General features: G+C 35.7%; 1 protein-coding gene across 5 annotated transcripts in view; it reads left to right on the forward strand.

Annotated features, from left to right (window-relative positions):
* Positions 1 to 19,522, forward strand: part of TBC1D12 (TBC1 domain family member 12) — a 93,144-nt gene that overhangs the window by 48,175 nt on the left and 25,447 nt on the right. For all 5 annotated transcript variants that reach the window (XM_055300244.1, XM_055300245.1, XM_055300246.1 and 2 more), the window contains one exon: positions 11,993 to 12,108. In XM_055300244.1, the coding sequence (XP_055156219.1) occupies positions 11,993 to 12,108 (116 nt within the window). The remainder of the gene's footprint in view (positions 1 to 11,992; positions 12,109 to 19,522) is intronic.

Below are 19,522 nucleotides of genomic sequence, written 5' to 3' on the forward strand. Positions count from 1 at the left end.
ATAACTTTTCTTTCTCTGAAGTTTGCTCTTTCTGAAATTAATATAGCTATTTCTACTTTATGTCTTAGCATGGTATGTCTTTTTCTGTCCCTTTACATTTAATTTATAAATGTCTTTATATTTAAGTAGATTTCTTGTAGACATTGTTAGCTCTTATTTTTTGATCCCACTTCTTTATTTTTTTAAAGATTTTATTTATTTATTCATGAGAGACAGAGAGAAAGAGAGAGAGAGAGGCAGAGACACAGGCAGAGGGAGAAGCAGGCTCCATGCAGGGAGCCTGACGTGGGAATCTATCCTGGGTCCCCAGGATCATGCCTTGGGCTAAACCCCACGCTAAACTGCTGAGCCACCCAGGCTGCCCGATCCCACTTCTTTATTTGGTATATTTAGACCATTCATATTTGAAATGATTGTCGATGTTGTTTGGATTAGTATCTTGTTCTTCATACCTCTTTTTGTCTTCTAATCTTTTGCTGCCCTTTGTTGTTTTAATAAAAAAATTTATTCTAATTTCTAGTCTTAGCATATCAGTTATACTTCCTTTAAAAATTTCATTAGTGTTTGTCCTAGAGTTTGCAATATGATTTCATTTACAGCTAATCCAAGTTCATTTTCAAATAACTTACACTATTTCACAGGAACTGTGAGTACCTTATAGTAAAAAATTCCCAGGGTGTCTAGGTGGCTTAGTCAGTTAAGCATCTGATTTTGGCTTGGGTTATGATCCCTGAGTCCTGGGATTGAGCCCTGCATCAGGCTTCCTGCTCAACTAGGAGTCTGCTTCTCTGTCTTCCTCTGCCCCTTCCCACTGTGCATCTCTCTTTCTCTCTCTCAAATAAAAATCTTTAAAGACACAAATTCCCCCCTTCCATCCCCTGTATCCTTGCTGTCATTCATTTCACTTGTATGTAAGCACGTATAATTATGGATGTATGTATACACACACACACACATACATATATATAAATGCATTTGTAATTGAATATATCATTATTTTGAACCAACTGTTATCTATTAGATCAGTTAAGAATAATAAAAATAAAAACCTTTATTTTACCTTTATATGTTTCTTCCTGATGCTCTTCCTTTCTTTGTATTCAAAAAAGTTTTTGACCTATATGATTTTCCTCCTCTCTAAAGAGCTTCTTTTAACATTTCTTGCAAGGCAGATCTAGGTAGCAAATCCCTTCAATTTTTTTGAATCTTTATTTTTCTATTTCTTTATTTAATTTGCTTTTGAGGGATGCCTGGGTGGCTCAGCAGTTGAGCGTCTGCCTTCGGCTCAGGGCATGATCCCTGTCCTGGGATTTAGTCCCACATCGGGCTCCCTGGGAGGAGCCTGCTTCTCTCTCTGACTCTCTCTCTGTATCTCATGGATAAATAAATAAAATCTTTAAAATAATAATAATAATAATTTCCTTTTGAAGGATCATTTCACAAAATACAAAATTTCAGGTCATTGCATTTTTTTCTTTCAACACTTTAAATGTTTCTTTTTTTATTTTTTTTACTTTAAATGTTTCTTGTTTCTTGTATGGTTTCTGAGAAGTTGAATGTAATTCTTATCTTGGCTTCTCTATAGGGAAAGAGATTATTTTTTCCTTCCGTGGCTTCTTTCAAGATTTTTTTCTTTATCTTTGTTTTTTTTTTTTTTTTTTTTTTGCAATTTAAATATGATCTGCCTAAGCATAGTTTTTTTTTTTGGGGGGGGGCATTTATTCTGTTTGATGATCTGTAGTTTGGTGGTAGACATTAATTTGGGGAAATTTGCTCCTTTTAATATTCCATTACACATATATACTTTTGTAGTTGTCCCATAGTCCTTGGATACTCTTTTTTTTTTTTCCTAGTCTGTTCTCTATGTCAGTTTTAGAGGTTTCTGTTGAGATATCTTTAAGCTCAGAGATTCTTTTCTCAGCTGGTAGATAGTCCTATCTACTAATGAGCCTATTAAAAGCATTCTTCAGGGATGCCTGAGTGGCTCAGTGGTTGAGCATCTTCCTTTGGCTCAGGTCATGATCCCAGGGTCCTGTGATCGAGTCCCACATCAGGTTCCTTATGGGGAGCCTGCTTCTCCCTCTGCCTATGTCTCTGCCTCTCTGTTTCTTTCATGAATGGATAAATAAAATCTTTAAGAAAATGCACTCTTCATTTCTGTTGTAGGTTTATTTTTTTATCTTTCACATTTTTTCATTCTTAAGATTTCTCTCTTATATTGTCCATCTGTTCTTGCATGTTTACTTTTTTCATTAATACCTTTACATATCATTGTATTTAAAAATTCTTTGTCTACTAGTTCTAACATTCCTGCCATATCTGACTCTGATTCTGATGCTCATTCAGTTTCTTTAAACTGTTTTTCGCTTTTTATTATGCCTTACAACTTTTTATTGAAAGATGGACACAATGTGCTGAGTAAAAGGAACTATAGTAAATAGATAAATAGACCCTTAGTAATATAGTAGTAAGGTGGCTTGGGGAGGGAAAGTTCTATACTCTTATGATTAAACCTCAGTCTTTTGATGATTTTGTGTCTTTGGATTGTGAACTTTACCAGTATGTCTTAGTCTCCATCTCCCCGTAGGTGGGAGAGGATGGCTAGAGTGGGCTGAAGTTGGGTGTTTCCTTCCCCCCAGGTAAATTAGGCTTTGATAAAACCCCAACAGGTTATGCTCTGATAAAATAGTTTCTTCTGAGAACGAACCTTTTTAAGGAAAACAGATGCTCTAGTTATTTCAAAATAGTTCCTTTCAGTTAATAATCAAAATCTATGAAGAACTTATCAAACTCAATACCCAAAGAACAAATAATCCAATCAAGAAATGGGCAGAGATACGTGAACAGACATTTCTCCAAAGAAGTCATACAAACGACCAACAGACACATGAAAAAATGTTCAACATCATTCTGCATCAGGGAAATACAAATCAAAACCAAAATGAGATACTGCCTCACACCAGTCAGAATGGCTAAAATTAACAAATCAGGAAACAACAGATGTTATTAAGCTATAAATTTCCCTCTAGCCATGCTTTAGCTGTATTCCACAAGTTTCAGTATTTTCATTTCAAATGTTTTCTCTTTTTGTTTATTTCTTTTACTAATGATTATTTAGAAGTTTATCGTTTTAATTTTCTAATATTTCAGAATTTGCCAGATAAGTTTCTGTAAATGATTTCTAGTTTAATTCTATTATGGTCATATAATTTACATTATGCGATTACAGTCTTTTTTAATTTGAGACTTGTTTTATGTGTCAGACAGAGCTTGTTTTAGTGAATATTCCTTCTGCACTTGAAAAGATTGTGCATTCTGCAGATTTTGGCAGTATGTTATATAAATGTCAATTAGGTCTTACTAGATAATGTTTTTCAAGTCCTGTATAATTTGCTGATTTTCTGTTTATTCTGTGAATTACTGAAAGAAGAATAATAAAATCACCACAATCTACTTTGCTGTTTTTCCTTTTGCTACACGTGTAGCTTTTTTTGTCTTCTTGATGAATCAACCTATGAAGTTTTTGTCTGACTTTAATTTAGCCACTGAAGCTTGTTTTCAGTTAGTGGTTGCATGATACTTGTTTTTCTATTCTTTTTTACTCATCTTTAAAGTGGGTTTCTTATATAACATGTATTTGAATCAATTGTATACTGTCTGATATGCTGAGCTTTTTATGTATAAGTGTCATTTAATGTCATAATTGATGTGACTTGTTTTAAATTTACCATCTTGCTATTTCTTTTCAAATTGTCCCATCTGGCCTTTGTTTCTTTTTTCCTCTTTTCCTGCCTTCTTTTGGATTAAGTGAGTATTTTCAGTACTCCACTTTATTTCCATTATTAGTTTATTAGATACGCCTTTTAGTTTTTTAGTGATTGATTTGACCAACAGTTCTCGAGTGTTTAAGTTTCACAGATCCTTTGGATTTGTAGTGATTAGAGACCTCAAAGAATTTTTGCGTAAGATGATTATCAGTTTTTACTATACCCAAAATTAAAACTGAAAAATGTTTAAGTATTTATTAATTCATTTAAAAATAATAATAGTAAAATCATTACATGTTAACATAAGTAACATTTATGTTAACTGTATTTTTTAAAATCTGTTAAAAAAAAAAACGTGGGAAGAGTGGCATTGTTTTACCTTTTTTCCCCCCTCTTTGAAGTCTGGCTTAATAAAAGGCTAGATTATATATCTATTCTTGCTTTCAATTTCTTGCTATATGTTGTTTGATTTATATCTGGGAAGAAAATCTGGCCTTAAACAGATAATGTAGATAGTGTTAAAAACAAAATTCAGTTGAGTAACTGTGAAGGTCTAATTGGCTTTATTAAGCAGTTTATTAATCGCATAGCATCTCTTTCACAGCATAGCTCCGAGGAGCTCTGAGGAGCTTTACAAAATGGAAGTTTTTTATAGGAAGAAAGGTGGGACAAGACATTATTAGCAAAAGAAAAGAAAGGATTATTTCAGGCCAAGTTGCCTTTCTTTAGGGATGACCCCTTGAAGGGTCTTATGATGAGGATTATTACTTCATTTTCCTTGGGGAATGGGGGTGGGAAGAATGGAGAGGGCCCATGTGACAGATTACCCCATTTGGTAATGACCAGAAAATTCCTGTCTGATTAAGACTACATTTCTTGGGCAGGTTAAAACTGCAGTTAGGTTAGTTATCAAACCTCTGTGTGGTCTAAATGATTCCATTTTGGTCCTGTGGTTTTCTTTTTGTAAAGGGAAGAACATTTTAAAAACCTTTTCAGTTATTTGTGGATATTCTTCTTTGTCACACTCAAACTATCAAGTGGTAGTCTCTTAAAGGTAAGTTATATTGTGGAATCTGAAAATATATAACTCTGCAATATTAAAATCCATTGTTCTCTCCTGCACTTTGGATGTTTTTACTCCATGTGGTTTCATAATATCATACATTGATCATTTGGAACATACTGGTTTACCATATTGCAGATCATTTAAATGTAATATTTTATTATACGGTATTTAAAAATTATAGTAATATCACCACTGATTTCATCTAAAAATTTATTGAAAACTGTCAAACATATGGTGGCATTTATAAGTTTGCTGAATTTCAATTTCCCTTGAAAGGTTGACTTTTATTATTGACAATAATTATTTAGTTGCTTTTCTTGAAATCGTTACTTCACTTCATCATTTTTTGTTTTAATAAACATTATATTGGAATAAGTTTAGATTTATAGAAAGGTTGAGAAGAAAATACAGAGTGTTCCTGTATATTCATTCATTTTTCATTAATGGTAACTCTACTAGCATTATTCTGGGCTTTGTCAAAACTAAGGAATTTATATTGGTATATTGCTGATAACTCCAGATTTCATTTGGATTTCACCAGTTTTTCTACTTATATCCTTTTACTGTTTCAGGATCCAATCCAAAATAAAATACCATATTGTATTTTGTTACCATGTTTCTTTGTCTCTGTGGACTTTGACAATTTCTTGATTTTTCCTTGTTTTTATGACCTTGACACTTTTGAGTGGTACACTTTTCAGGTGTTTTCCAGCATGTTCCTTACGAGAAAAACTACTATTTTCTCTCTCTCCTTAATATTTCTGGCACCAACTGGGTAGGATTCCCCCCCGCCCCCGCATGCTGACCAATTCTTTTGACAGCAGTGAGGTGTTCTACAATTGAATTCACTTCTGACGCTATTTACTTGGAGTCAGTGTCAGATTCCACAGGTTAAGTTTTTTTAATGTTACTTCAGCACTAGGAGAGCTAATATTAATACACTGACAAAGACAAACTATTATGAATATAGTTTTGACTTTGCAGGCCCAATAAAAGCATCTCTGGGACACTGTTGAGAACTGCTGCAGTAGGGCTTATGATACTTTCTCATAGTCTACCCTCAATAGTGTTTTGTCACTTTGCGTATGATGTAATAACCTTACAACAGCATATTGCCATTCTTTGCCTTCTCATTTCTGTGCTGTAAATCCCTTCATACGGTGATAATATTTTTGCTTTCAGTAGCTCTATATCTTTTAAAAATATCCTTTAAGTGAGGGGCACCTGTTGGTTCCGCAGTTGAGCATCTGCCTTTGGCTCAGGTTGTGATCCCAGGATCCTGGGATCAAGTCCTGCATCAGCCCCCCTCCCCCCCCCCCCAGGGAACCTGCTTCTCCCTCTGCCTAAGTCTCTGCCTCTCTGTGTCTCTCATGAATGAATGAATGAATAAATAAATAAATAAATAATCTTTTTAAGAAAAATGTTTAAGTGACTTTTGTATTTTTGTCCTTTATGTCTTTTCCAAAATGTCTTTTTATATTTTTCCATATTTACTATTTTCATGCTTTTCATTTCTTTGTGTAAGCCCCTTTTTTCATATGATACAGTCCTTCTGCCTGAAAATTTTCATTTAAATATAGTTCAGGTCTACTGACAACAGATTCTTTCAGCTTTTGTCTGAAAAAAGTTACTATGCTTTTGGGTTTTTGTTTCTTTGAGTAAACTCTATGCCCAATATGGGCCTTAAACTCATGACACAAAGATCAAGATTTGCATGCTTTACCAACTGAGCCAGCTAGGCACTCCTATTACTATTATGCTTTTGCTTTTGAAATATATTTTCTCTTGGTATGGGATTCTAAGTCAACAAGGTTTTTTCCCCCTCATTGTTTTATTTTTTCTTTCAGCATTTTAAAGCTTTTTCCATTCTTTCTGACTTGCATAGTTTCAGATGGTTCTGAACGTTCAGGTCTCTCCTGAATGTTCTATGTATTCAGTGATAACTTTACATTTTGGTTGGTAAGAATGTGAATACTTCTCATCTCTAAGTGAGCTCTGGGGACTCTTTCGCTTACTGCTCCCCAGTAATTGTTCTTATCCCAGGTGCTTTTTTTGCCTAGTCTTGTGTTTTGCCTTACACGTTGAAAGTTAGTGTTCAGCTGAGACTCAGCAGGACTCCGATGCAGATTCCTGGAGCTCTTTCTCAGTGGAATGCTTTCTTTTTCACTACTCTGGCACACAAATTTTGGCCCTCCTCAGCCACTGTAAACTAACGGTCAGTTTTTGTTTGAATTTCCCCTTTCTGTACTGATGTCCAGGGTAGCCTTCATGCACAGTGGAGTGATGCTAGGCTTATCTTGTTTCCCCTTTGTCAGGGATCATCACAAAGGCTGTTTTCAGCAAGAAAGGTGCTATGAATTACCCAGTACACGTGTGGGAATTTACCCTATCTTTGTAAAGAATTAGCCAGTGTGTTTATGTGTATATGCGTGCGTGTCATTTTTAGGAATGTAGATGAAAATAAAATGCTTATTTAAGTTTTGAATTACATATTCAAACGATTACAATATAGTATATAAAATAATGTATTAAGAACTAGTACTTTCCTGTTCAAAACTGTGTTATTAAAAAAGAAAAAAAGGGATCCCTGGGTGGTGCAGCGGTTTTGGCGCCTGCCTTTGGCTCAGGGCGCGATCCTGGAGACCCGGGATCGAATCCCATATCGGGCTCCCGGTGCATGGAGCCTGCTTCTCCCTCTGCCTATGTCTCTGCCTCTCTCTCTCTCTCTCTCTGTGACTATCATAAATAAATAAATTAAAAAAAAAATTTAAAAAAAAAAAAAGAAAAAAAAACTGTGTTATATCTTCAACATCAATGTTTAGCATCACTGTGATCACTGTAACTGGTTTTGGGGTCTCTAACCCCAGAGCACATTATTTTCACTTTTGTCCAAGCTGTAGAAGATACAGTGCCCCCCCCCCCTTTTTTTAAGTAGGCTGCACGCCTAGTGTGGTGCCTAACATGGGGCTTAACTCTTGGTCCTGAAATCAGGATCTGAACTGAAATCAAGAGTCAGACACTTAACTGACTGAGCCACCCAGGCACCCCAAAGATACAGTGCTTTTTGATTCTTTGTACTATCTTCTATGAGAAATTTTGTCTCAAGCCATAAATTTCCAAATGCATTACATTTTTTCTTTCGTTCTATAGGTATAAAATTATCACTATAGCAAAGTCTCTTACTATGTTATTTTTTGATACAATATAATTTTATATATTTAAAGACTCTTAATGATAGAGCTTGCAATCAGATGGTTATAACTCCAGAAATAAATATTTTATGTTTAATTTCTTCCTTTCCTGCTCCAGTTAAGCAAACAATAAAAAATTCCGCTCAACAAGTGACCTTCCACACTGATTGAGATAATTTCAAGATATGTGTCTTCTAATAATTTGCTGTTCAAAATTAATAGAAAGTACCTAGTATGAAAGATGCTATTAGCAAATGGGCTACGTCTTTTCTGAGAGATAATTTTGGGAAAAATTTTCTTTTTATATGTATAGAATATCTCTTTACCTTGGAATTGTAAGACATTTTTTCTACCTTACACTTAAGGAGATGACAACAACTGCCTACCATATTTTGATCAGACTAGAATGATTGCCTGTTTGATGCATATTTTTTTACAGTAGCAGAATAAATTATTCTATAGATGTTTGCCTGTCTCCCTTAGCATTGGTTTCACCTACTATTCTAGTTATCTCAATCAAAGTAAAAATAGTTTATAGGACAGAATATTTTGAGTGAAAAGGAAAGAATAAATTACAAAAATAATAAATAGGCTTCATTACAACATCCCATAGAAATACATTCCATATGTTAAATGCTGCTTCTCTTACATTTAGTGGATAGATTCCAACTACTCATAAAATAGGTCAGTTAAAACAGCTTTGTTGGCAGAAAATGGAGCAGAACTTTAGAGTATTTTCAGATGGTGAGTGTACTATGGCTAGCATTATTTACTGATTTCTTTGGACTATGATATTTCCAGTTGCTTTTTAATATTGTAAAATTCCTTTATAGCTTTATAGATTGTAAAGTTATAAAGGACCAGATCACAGTGTTTAGCTCATTATTAAACTTCTGTTGAGGAAATATATGGGGGATTTTTATGATATGATAAGACACATGGAATTAAAGAGGAGAACCTCTTAATCATTCATATTCCCGTTGTTTTTCTACATATATTTAAGCATATGTGACATACTTGTTTATCACTTCTTTTGACTACCACATCGGAGAGCACAATTCTAGAGGCTTAATCATATTGAAGTTTGATTTTTTCTTTTGCCAAGAATATTTCAGGAATTGTGGTATGTACTTCATACTGCACCATAAGAGGAAACATCATCTGGTGGTCTTTTCTTGTGATGTTTAGTTGGATCAGTGTATTGTCAGTCTGATCTACCCATTTTACAGATCCCCATTATTCTCTCACTTAATGATTTTATCTCATTTTTTAAAATTGTCATAGACAGCCACTTGACTGTTAATATAGTAAAGTATAGATTGTTAAAAGGCCAGGCTCTGGAATTATACTGTCTGCCATTTATGACCTTAAGCAAGTGACTGCATCTTTTTGTGCCTTATTTTCCTCTACTGTGGTTAGGTGCCTCCCTCACAGGGTTCTTTCAAGCATCAAATGTGTTAAATGTTTAAAACAGTGCATGGTACATTGTGTCAGTAAATATTGTTAATATATTGATTTAGAAGTGCTATTTTACTGTGTGCATTAGCTTTTTTTTTTTTTTTTTTTTGCCTGGGAAGTTTTTTTAAATAATAATCATTAAATTCTGTCTGTCAGTGAGACCAGGTCACATTGTAGGAAAACAAAGCGCCATTTATTTATTTATTTATTTATTTATTTATTTTATTTATTTATTTTAAAGATTTATTTATTTATTCATGATAGACACATAGAGAGAGGTGGAGACACAGGCAGAGGGAGAAGCAGGCTCCATGCAGGGAGCCCGACGTGGGACTCGATCCCGCGACTCCAGTATCGCGCCCTGGGCCAAAGGCAGGCACTAAACCGCTGAGCCACCCAGGGATCCCACAAAGTGCCATTTAAATGATTTAAAAAAAACCCTCATCTATGTCTAGCATCTGATTTTTAATAAGAAAAATACTAGCAGAAAAAGGGATTTGTTACATTTGAGTTTGTAACAAAGAAAAGAAACCTAATTAAATATATATATCCTAGATGTTAGGAGAAAAAATTATGAAAAAGAAATGAGTGACCTTTTGACTCTGAAAAGCTATGTAGTTCTTTGCGATGGGAGGTAGTATAAATGAACATACAAAATCCTAAATAACTTGAGAAAGAAGTCTTTAGGGGATCCCTGGGTGGCGCAGCGGTTTGGCGCCTGCCTTTGGCCCAGGGCGCGATCCTGGAGACCCGGGATCGAATCCCACATCGGACTCCCGGTGCATGGAGCCTGCTTCTCCCTCTGCCTGTGTCTCTGCCTCTCTCTCTCTCTGTGACTATCATAAATAAATAAATAAATAAATTTAAAAAAAATTTAAAATCCTGTGCAGTTATCCAAAGATGCTCTCAGATTAACAGCATAGATTTACTAGATGGAAGGGGAGAGGCAGAACTAAAGAATTATAAAACAGTAATACAAACCTTTATAAGCACTGGCAGTAACTATAAAGTAGGCTGGAGTTTATTAAAGATGTTTAAGGCAGCATAAATGTCTTAGAAAGTAATATGGCAAATTGGAAGATTAAGCCTCAACAAGACCATCAAATTTCTAAGGGAGATAGAACCATCAGTTTATTATTTTACAACTGTTTGATTCAGTAGGGAGAAATAGTCTTTGATTTGGAAAAAGATAATATAAAAAGAATTATAGGCCATGGTAGGAAAGCAGCCAGTAAGTGGATCACTTGATCATGTTAAGTGCATTTCATTTTCTTCATTTAAATTAATGTCTTCTCTAGCTGCCAGTAAAGACTTACAAATCTACCCATGAAATTGTTGTATAATATTTAAGAATTTCTTTTCTTTTTAAGATTTTATTTATTTATTTGGGAGAAAGAGAGCTCATGTGAATGGGGATAGGGAAAGAGAGGGCAAGGGAGAGAAACCCAAGCAGACACTCACTGAGTGCAGAGCCCCACACGGAGCTCAATGAAGGGCTTTCTGGGATCTGGAGATCACAACCTGAGCCAAAACCAAGGGTCAACAGACCCTTAACTGAGTTACCCAGGTGCCCCTTTGAGAATTTCATAAAAAATACACTCATTACCTGGAATGGCCAAATCTAGATTTATTTATTTATTATTACTATTTTTTTTTTTTTTTTTAGAAAGGGAAAGATGTGGGTTCTGGAAATTCTTTTTTTTTTTTTTTTTTTTTTTTTTTTTGGTTCTGGAAATTCTAAGCCTGTAAGCTTGTTACTGATTTTTGTTGAAATTCTGGAAATAATTTCAGTAGAAGTCTGTGAACATTTATGAAAAAAATGCTCATCTATAGAAATTTAAAGGTATCTACCAAGAACATACCACGTCACATTCACTTTCTTTTGAGAAGTTTATCTGTTCAGATGAATTAGAAAAATACTGTAACAATAGTTTCATGATTTTAGTGGTACATTTCACAATCTTTTGCCATATTTTTGGATAAGAAATGATGGTGAATTGTTTACCTTTAAATAGGTAGTTGTATAGTATTTAGATTTAGAGTAGGTCAAAATTCAAAACCAGCGTTTGATTACAGTGTTAATCTTGGGAGAGATCTTCAAGGCATCACAGTAGGATTATGCCTGTGTCAACATTTCCATTATTGATTTGTCTGAAGGGTTGGAAAGTACGTTTATCTGCTTGTAGATTATTCAAAGCTGGACTTGGATAGCTGATACCATAGAAGGCAATCAGAAACCTCTCCCTAAAACCTTACCTCATTAACCTAGTGTATTTGTATCTCCCCACTCTCTTAACATACTTTGATACTTTATATGTAATATAAATTCATGATTTAGATTGCTTCAGGGAAAAGGGACTTTTTTTGGTCTGCCTGATAGTTTTATCAAATTAATGTATCAGCCGTATGTGTCTTTTATTATAGTGTATCCTTAATGATACAGATTTAATGATGCAAGCAAAGTTGGAAAAGATTCTGCATAAAGTATATATATTTTTTATCTACTCTAGGAGTATGAAGCACGAACAGGGAGGACCTGTAAACCACCACCTCAGTCTTCAAGACGTAAGAATTTTGAATTTGAGCCACTTTCTACCACTGCCCTGATTCTTGAGGATCGACCATCGTAAGTATTCTGGTTGTCATCAGGCACACTGTTTATATTTTAAACTTCAATATAAATTTCAATTTAAATATATTGAGAAATTAAAAATAGAAATGGCTTTATTTTATAAAATTTTAAAAATCTTAGTCATGTATCCTAAAACTTATAGTGAAGAATATATTACTGATGTCCAGACTTTATACATATTTTCTTGAAGTATCTCTGCACCAATGTATGAAACAGAAAATCTTGGCTTTTTCATATCTATTCTTATTTCAACCCTCCTGCTTTATCTTAACAAGATAAGGCAATTATTTTTCCTTTCTTAACATTTAGTATGTACGTAAGACACGTGTGTTCTTGCCGTTTGGACAAATTTTGAAATTGGAACTGGAAATAAATAATTACTGACTATCAACTCTTTGGTTTACTATTATAAAGAATACATTTTTCCCCCTAAGATTTTATTTGAGAGGGAGAATATGAGCAGGGGAGGGAAGTGCAGAGGGAGAGGGAGAAGCAGATTTCCCACTGAGCAGGGTGCCCCACGAGGGATTTGATCCTAGGACCTTGGGTTTATGACTTTAGCCAAAGGCAGCTGTTTAACTGACTGAGCCGCCTAGGCACCCCAAGAATATATTCTTAATATCCAGAAAAACGTTTTAAATTCTTCCTTTTGCTTTTTCTGCCCTTTACATCTCAGCCTTCCACAAAGCTGCTGTTCTTCAAAATACCGTCTTTGATTTGTTATCAAACAAAAGACACCTTCCCTAAAGCAAGATGTTTTGATTCTTTTTTTAAGATTTATTTATTTATTTATTTATCTATTTATTTATGATAGAGAGAGAGAGAGAGAGAGAGAGAGAGAGAGAGAGAGAGAGAGAGAGAGAGGGGCAGAGACACAGGAGGAGGGAGAAGCAGGCTCCATGCTGGGAGCCCAATGCAGGACTCGATCCCGGGACTCCAGGATCGTGCCCTGGGCCAAAGGCAGGCGCCAAACCACTGAGCCACCCAGGGATCCCCAAGATGTTTTGATTCTTACCTCTTTTCCCCTTCTTGGGCTCTCTGGATATATTCTTTTTCTTCTCTTAGACTTTTCTTCCTTCCAGTATAAAAATTCCTAACCTGTTTTGTCATTTTCCTGGTCTGCAGCTTTTCCCACCCATTATCAAGAGGAACATAATAAAAGACTCTAGAGCCAAATAGGCAGAGGTTGAATTGAATATTTTTTAGACATTGTGAGAGAAGAAAGTTTGGACATAAGTATATTATTATTTTTTTTTATTCCTATTGCATTCCTTCACACTAAGGAACTGTGATCAGGACAGTCATAACTCCTTTCCATTGGTTAAATAAAAGCTTTTTAGAGATTTAGTTATGAGAACATGTCAGAGTTTTATTTCAGTCTTACTGTCAGGTCAGTTCATAGTGGTTAGAGAGAGATGAGTGAGAAAAGAATGCTTGGTTAAAAGACCTTCAGACTCTCCCAGGTAGTCAGCTTGAACAGGTAGATAACTAAATTCCCAGAAGAGTTTTCTTAAACTGGTTGAAATTCATCCAAAATGGATTAAGCTCTTTACCAGGACTGTTCATTTCTTCCCAGGAGTTCATAAAAATTCTATGCAAAACGTTCTGTCCTAAACAGTATTTGGGACATATTTTTCTTTATGCCATATTTTATTCTGCAGTGAAACCTGTTTCTTTAAGTCCTGCCTTCATGCCTTTGCTCCTTTATTGCCCTCACTTAGGTGCAATTCTTATATCCACTTCTCACTTACCTAACCCTTTAATGACTAGGCTTTATCTTTTCTATCCAGTCACGTCTTTGACTTCAACCTTCAGTGATCTCTGCTTCTCTTAAATTTTTCTTGTAACAAAAAAAAAAAAATTTCTTGTACCTTGTACAAGCAGTTCCACAAAATTGGAACTTGAAATAGTACGCTAGACACAGTGAATTTATAAGAAGATCTCAGTGTGCTGAAAATGTATAAACAACTGAAAGAATGACTTTCTTTTCCATGCTACCATCTGAAATTAATATGGTAATTATAATAAATGTTACAGTTTCAATGCTGTTTCTGTAATTTTGTTTATCTGTAATATAGAGATCAACTTGATAGCTACTGTTCCCCTCAGTTCTGAGATGCCGTAATTTAAAATTTGTGTTCACCTTTCTACAATTGGAGGGGTCTTTACATTTATGTAACTAAAGCTAACAAACGAAAGCTTTCCATGGTGTTAGAATATGGGAGTACCTGATTGCTCATCCCTCCTCTACTTCAACAGTTGAATAGTAGATCTAGAGAACCAGTGAGAATGAAAACTTTCACTTTATTAAGGGTAAGACCAGATGAGAAGGCATGGTGCAACTTGTTTATTAAATGGCACTCTGGGGTGCCTGGGTGGCTCAGTTGGTTGAGCATCTGACTCTTGATTTCAGCTCAGGTCATGATCTGAGGGTCGTGAGATCAAGCTCCACACTGGAGTCCAACACTTAGCAAGTAGTCTGCTTGAAATTCTCTCACCTCTCCCTCTGCCCCTCTTTCTGCTCACGCTCGCTCTCTCTCTAAAATAAACAAACTTTTAAGATAAATAAATAATAAATGGCACTTCCTACTTTATCTCCTTCAGAATACTCTCTTAGCAGATTTGGGCCAGTTCACATCCATCCCTTCATGGGCTAAGAAGCTGGAGCAGAGCCTTGTATAATCTGTAGTTCTGTTTCTGGATGCAGCCAAGTTCTGTTAATTCTACTACTTTATCTATGAGGTGGCATCTGGGTGCGGTTGAAGAAAGGGGAAGAGGTTTTTCCTCAGTGTGAAATTGATTTTGGAAACTTCCTCTTTCATAGGTCACAGTGATTGTAGGAGGAAAGGAGGAATTTCCCTTTGCAAAGGAAGTTTGTGAATTGGTGCTACTTTTCCTTTTTTAGTCTCTGTAATTTTGCAGAAACATCCAGAGTCATTTACTGCATAGATCTTTATAGTCAGAACTTCTTTACATATGAAGCAACTATAGCATTTAATCATCTGAAGTTTCAGAAGATTTCAAATGTAGGAATTTCTGTAATTTTATCCTTTGGTTGTTAATATTCTGTTTATGTTTTGCTATCTTAATCCACCTTGCAATAAAGCTAGCCTTGGACAGGAAGGTAAGGGCATCCATACAAGGTGACTGTGTTGTTGTGAGCCTCTTCTATGTTTTAAATCAGTGATGCTTATAGGACTTTTTTTTAAAACCACCAGTGGATAGAGGTACCTCCTCTTTCTCCTCTGGCTTCCCTTTTTTTTTTTTTTAAGATTTTATTTATTTATTCATGAGAGACAGGCAGACACACAGGCAGAGGGAGAAGCAGGCTTCATGCAGGGAGCCCAATGTGGGACTCGATCCTGGGACTCCAAGATCGAGCCCTGGGCTAAAGGCAGGCATTAAACTGCTGAGCCACCCAGGGATCCCTCCTCTGGCTTCCTTACTGAATTACTGCATACACAGTACCAAACCAAATGGAGAAATCCTTAAGATACAAGTGAAGGCTGGCAAAGTGAAGTGTAGGTTTTTATGTGATACCCTTGAAAGGCAGCAAATGTTCATACCATGTATTTTAGCATGATATACTACCTTAGATATTCATTGATGGTTTCTTCTCTTGACCACATAATTAATTTACATTTTTATAAGAGATAAGAATAATCTTTATCTTTTTTCATAGAGTGACTAAGAGTACTGAGTGAGGTGCTTAGTATTTCCTGAGTGATTATATTCACTCAGCCTTTGGTTTTCTTTTCTTTTCTTTTTTTTTTTTTTAAGATTTTATTTATTTATTCACGAGAGACACAGAGAGAGAGAGGCAGAGACATAGGCAGAGGGAGGAGAAGCAGGCTCCATGCAGAGAGCCTGATGTGGGACTTGATCCCGGGATTCTGGGATCATGCCCTGAGCCAAAAAAGGCAGACGCTCAACCACTGGGCCACCCAGGCATCCCAGGCTTTGATTTTTAAGACTAAATAATCCTATTTTTAAAATTTACTTCTCCAGGCAAATGAATGCAAAATCAGTGGGGTTTTTTTTTTTGGGGGGGGGGGGAGGGAAAAAAACACAAAAATAATATATGTATTTGTTTTTATGCTTTATTCATTCACTGTCTAGCCTATAATTACTTAACCCTTAGGTTGCTGAAAGCTCTGAGCTTCCTCAGAATGTCAACTATTAGTAGGATGCCTACCATATGAACCATTCACCTTTGGAGCATAATTATTGGATATGTACGATGTACCAAGGTTTTTGCATTTATGATGATTTGAAGAAGGGGATGCCAATACTTAGAATACTTAGAATAATTAATAAGCCAATGATTATTTATGTACTGTTTTTGTTTGGATTATATAAGTCCTCACTTAAAAAAAACTGAAAACACAATAAAAAAAACGTGACATAGGACTATCTGAAAAGTTCTATTTCCTGAATGGTGTTTAACTCCTTTCTGTAAATCATTTCATGCTAAGACTGGCGTGCTTACCACAGATATAAATAAAGCTATCTGCTAGCCTCTTCTCAAAATCTTTCAGGACTAGGTCAACATAGTTTGGGGAACTATCTGGAAAAATCAAGGTGTGAATGGTCAGTGAAACAGTAACATGTATATAAAGGGACTGTATTCTCTCATTAATTAGGCCTTTATAACCATGGTTTGGAGACATAGTTCTGTATTACATAAAATCTGTGGTCTTTGTGCTTATTCACAGTTTAGTTCTATTTTCTTACATAGAGGATTTATTTTTTTTAAATAATTTATTTATTTTTTATTTTTATTTTTTATTTACTTATGATAGAGAGAGAGAGAGAGAGAGAGAGAGAGAGAGAGGCAGAGACACAGGCGGAGGGAGAAGCAGGCTCCATGCACCAGGAGCCCGATGTGGGACTCGATCCCGGGTCTCCAGGATCGCGCCCTGGGCCAAAGGCAGGTGCCAAACCGCTGCGCCACCCAGGGATCCCCCTACATAGAGGATTTAGATAGCAAGTTATTGCTCCTCCTTTTTCTAGAGTCTAGACCTGTAGTCTCCATTATGGTAACAATTAGTCACATGTGGCAATCTAAATTTAAGTCTAATTAATTAAAATTAAATAAAATGTAAAATTCATTCCCTCAGGCATACTAGCCACACTTCAGGTGCCTGGTAGCTTCATAACGGCTAATGGCTGCTGCATTCTGAACAGCACAAAAGAACATTTCTATCATTGCAGAAAGTTTTAGTACTGGTCTAGACCATGAGAAGAGACCGTGAGACTGTGCAGAGAAGAGATTGATCTATTTAGTTCTATAAATTCTGCTTTCTTAATAAATAGAAGACCAGATCCCCCAAATTGTATTCTTAAGTCTAGACTACTCTTTTGCTGAGACTTGTGGAAAAGAAACAGGAAGGGATGAAAGTGCAAAAAGCATTAAGATTCACACCAGGAGAAGCAGGCAGCATTCTAACTGAAGCGAATGATCAGGTCCTTTTGGTAGAAAATAGTATTAACTGATGAGAAGTCTTAAGAGTAGATTTATAATTCAAAAACTAGAAATGAAATTTGAATTAAGCTGTTTTCTCTGCTGGTAAAATACAGATTTCTAAAGGTAGATGAAGTATAGCTATCAATCAAATAATTTTCTGTTGGGCAGCCCCGGTGGCTCAGTGTTTTAGCGCCACCTTCAGCCCGGGGCGTGATCCTGGAGACCTGGGATCGAGTCCCACGTCAGACATCCTGCATGGATGGAGCCTGCTTCTCCCTCTGCCTGTGTCTCTGCCTCTCTCTGTGTCTCTCATGAATAAATAAATAAGATCTTTAAAAACCAAAGCTAGATGCTAAGGAGGTGGAGAAATTGGTATTTTATTATAGGATGGCAATCAAGGTTCTTTTTTAAAAGTATTTTTTGGGCTTCTTTTGGATAAAATATTTTGTTCAAGTATTTTTTAATTTCATCTATTATTGGTGAATTGCCTATATTTTTAACATTTTATTAGTAATTTCTCTGTAGTTTATATCTTGACTCTTCATGGGCTACCTTCAAGTGATATACATTTTAAATATATAAGGCTATAGCAATATGCTTCTGCTTTACAGGTTGTAAAGCCCATGTATTAGGGTTCTTCAGAGAAATGGAAATCCCATGTATTAAGGTTCTTCTTTATATATATCCTATATGTAAGAGATTTATTAGAAGGAAGTGGCTTTCATGAATTTGGAAGCTGAGAAGTCTAAAGATCTGCAGTCAGCAAGTTGGGGACCCAGGAGAGCTGATGTTCCATCCAGTTCAAGTCCCAAGGCTGTGAAGTAGGAAAGCTGAAAGTGCAATTTCCAGTCCAAGTTCACAGGAGAAAACCCATGTCCCAGCTCAAAGGCAGGCAGGAAGAGTGGGAGAGAGAGTGACACACAAAACTAATCATTACATCTACCATACATTTTTGTTATTTTTTCTTTAAACTTTTTATCTTCTAAGAATTTGTGTAACTAGATTTCTATCTGCTATTATTTCCTTCTACTGAATTTTTTTCTTAAGATTTTTATTTATTTGAGAGAGAGAGAGAAAAAAAAAAGTGTGGTAGGAAGGAGCAGAGGAAGAGAGACACTCCCTGCTAGCAGGAAGTCTGATGTGGGGCTTGATCCCAGGACCCAGAGATGAAGGCAGACGCTTAACTAAATGAGCCACCCAGGTGCCTCCTGAACATTTCTTTCTTCGTTCTTTCAGAGAGAGAGAGAATAAGCAGGGGGAGCAGCAGGCAGAGGGAAAGGGAAAAACAGGCTCTTCACTGAGCAGAGACTGATGTGGGGATTAATCCCAGGACCCTGGGATCATGACCTGAGCCAAAGACAGAGGCTTAACCAACTGAGCCACCCAGGCGCCCACTGAATGTTCTTTTAACACTTTTTGTAGTGCTGATCTGCTCTCTGAATACTTTTACTTTGAAATACTTTTAAGATTTTTATCTCTGAGTTTTATGAATTTGATGATAGGCTTTGGTGTGTTTCCTCGTGTTCCTTCTGTTTAGGGTTGATTGAACTTCAATGTGTCTGCATTTATCATTTTTTATCAACTTTGGAGAAATTGTAGCTTTATTCAACTATTTTTTTTTTTTGTCTGCCTCCTCTCCCCTTTCTTCTGAGTCAGTTGAACATATATTATGTTGCTTAATACGATTCATATCCCACAACTCAGGCTGTTTTGGGGGTGGGGGTTAAGGGATTTTTTTTCCTTTGTCTTTCATTTTGCAGAGATTTCTATTATATCTTAAATCTCATTTATTTTCTGCAGTTTGTAATCTGTCAGGCCCATCTTTTGTGTTTTTTCAGTTAAGAAATTATACTTTTCATCTGTAGAGATGCGATTTGGATCTTGAGTATTTCATATCATGTTCCTGCTGTTTTCCACTTTCTTGAGTATATTTACAACAGC

This window comes from Nyctereutes procyonoides, unplaced genomic scaffold (assembly GCF_905146905.1).
Source record: "Nyctereutes procyonoides isolate TBG_1078 unplaced genomic scaffold, NYPRO_anot_genome, whole genome shotgun sequence".
In the NCBI taxonomy this organism is placed as follows: Eukaryota; Metazoa; Chordata; class Mammalia; order Carnivora; family Canidae; genus Nyctereutes; species Nyctereutes procyonoides.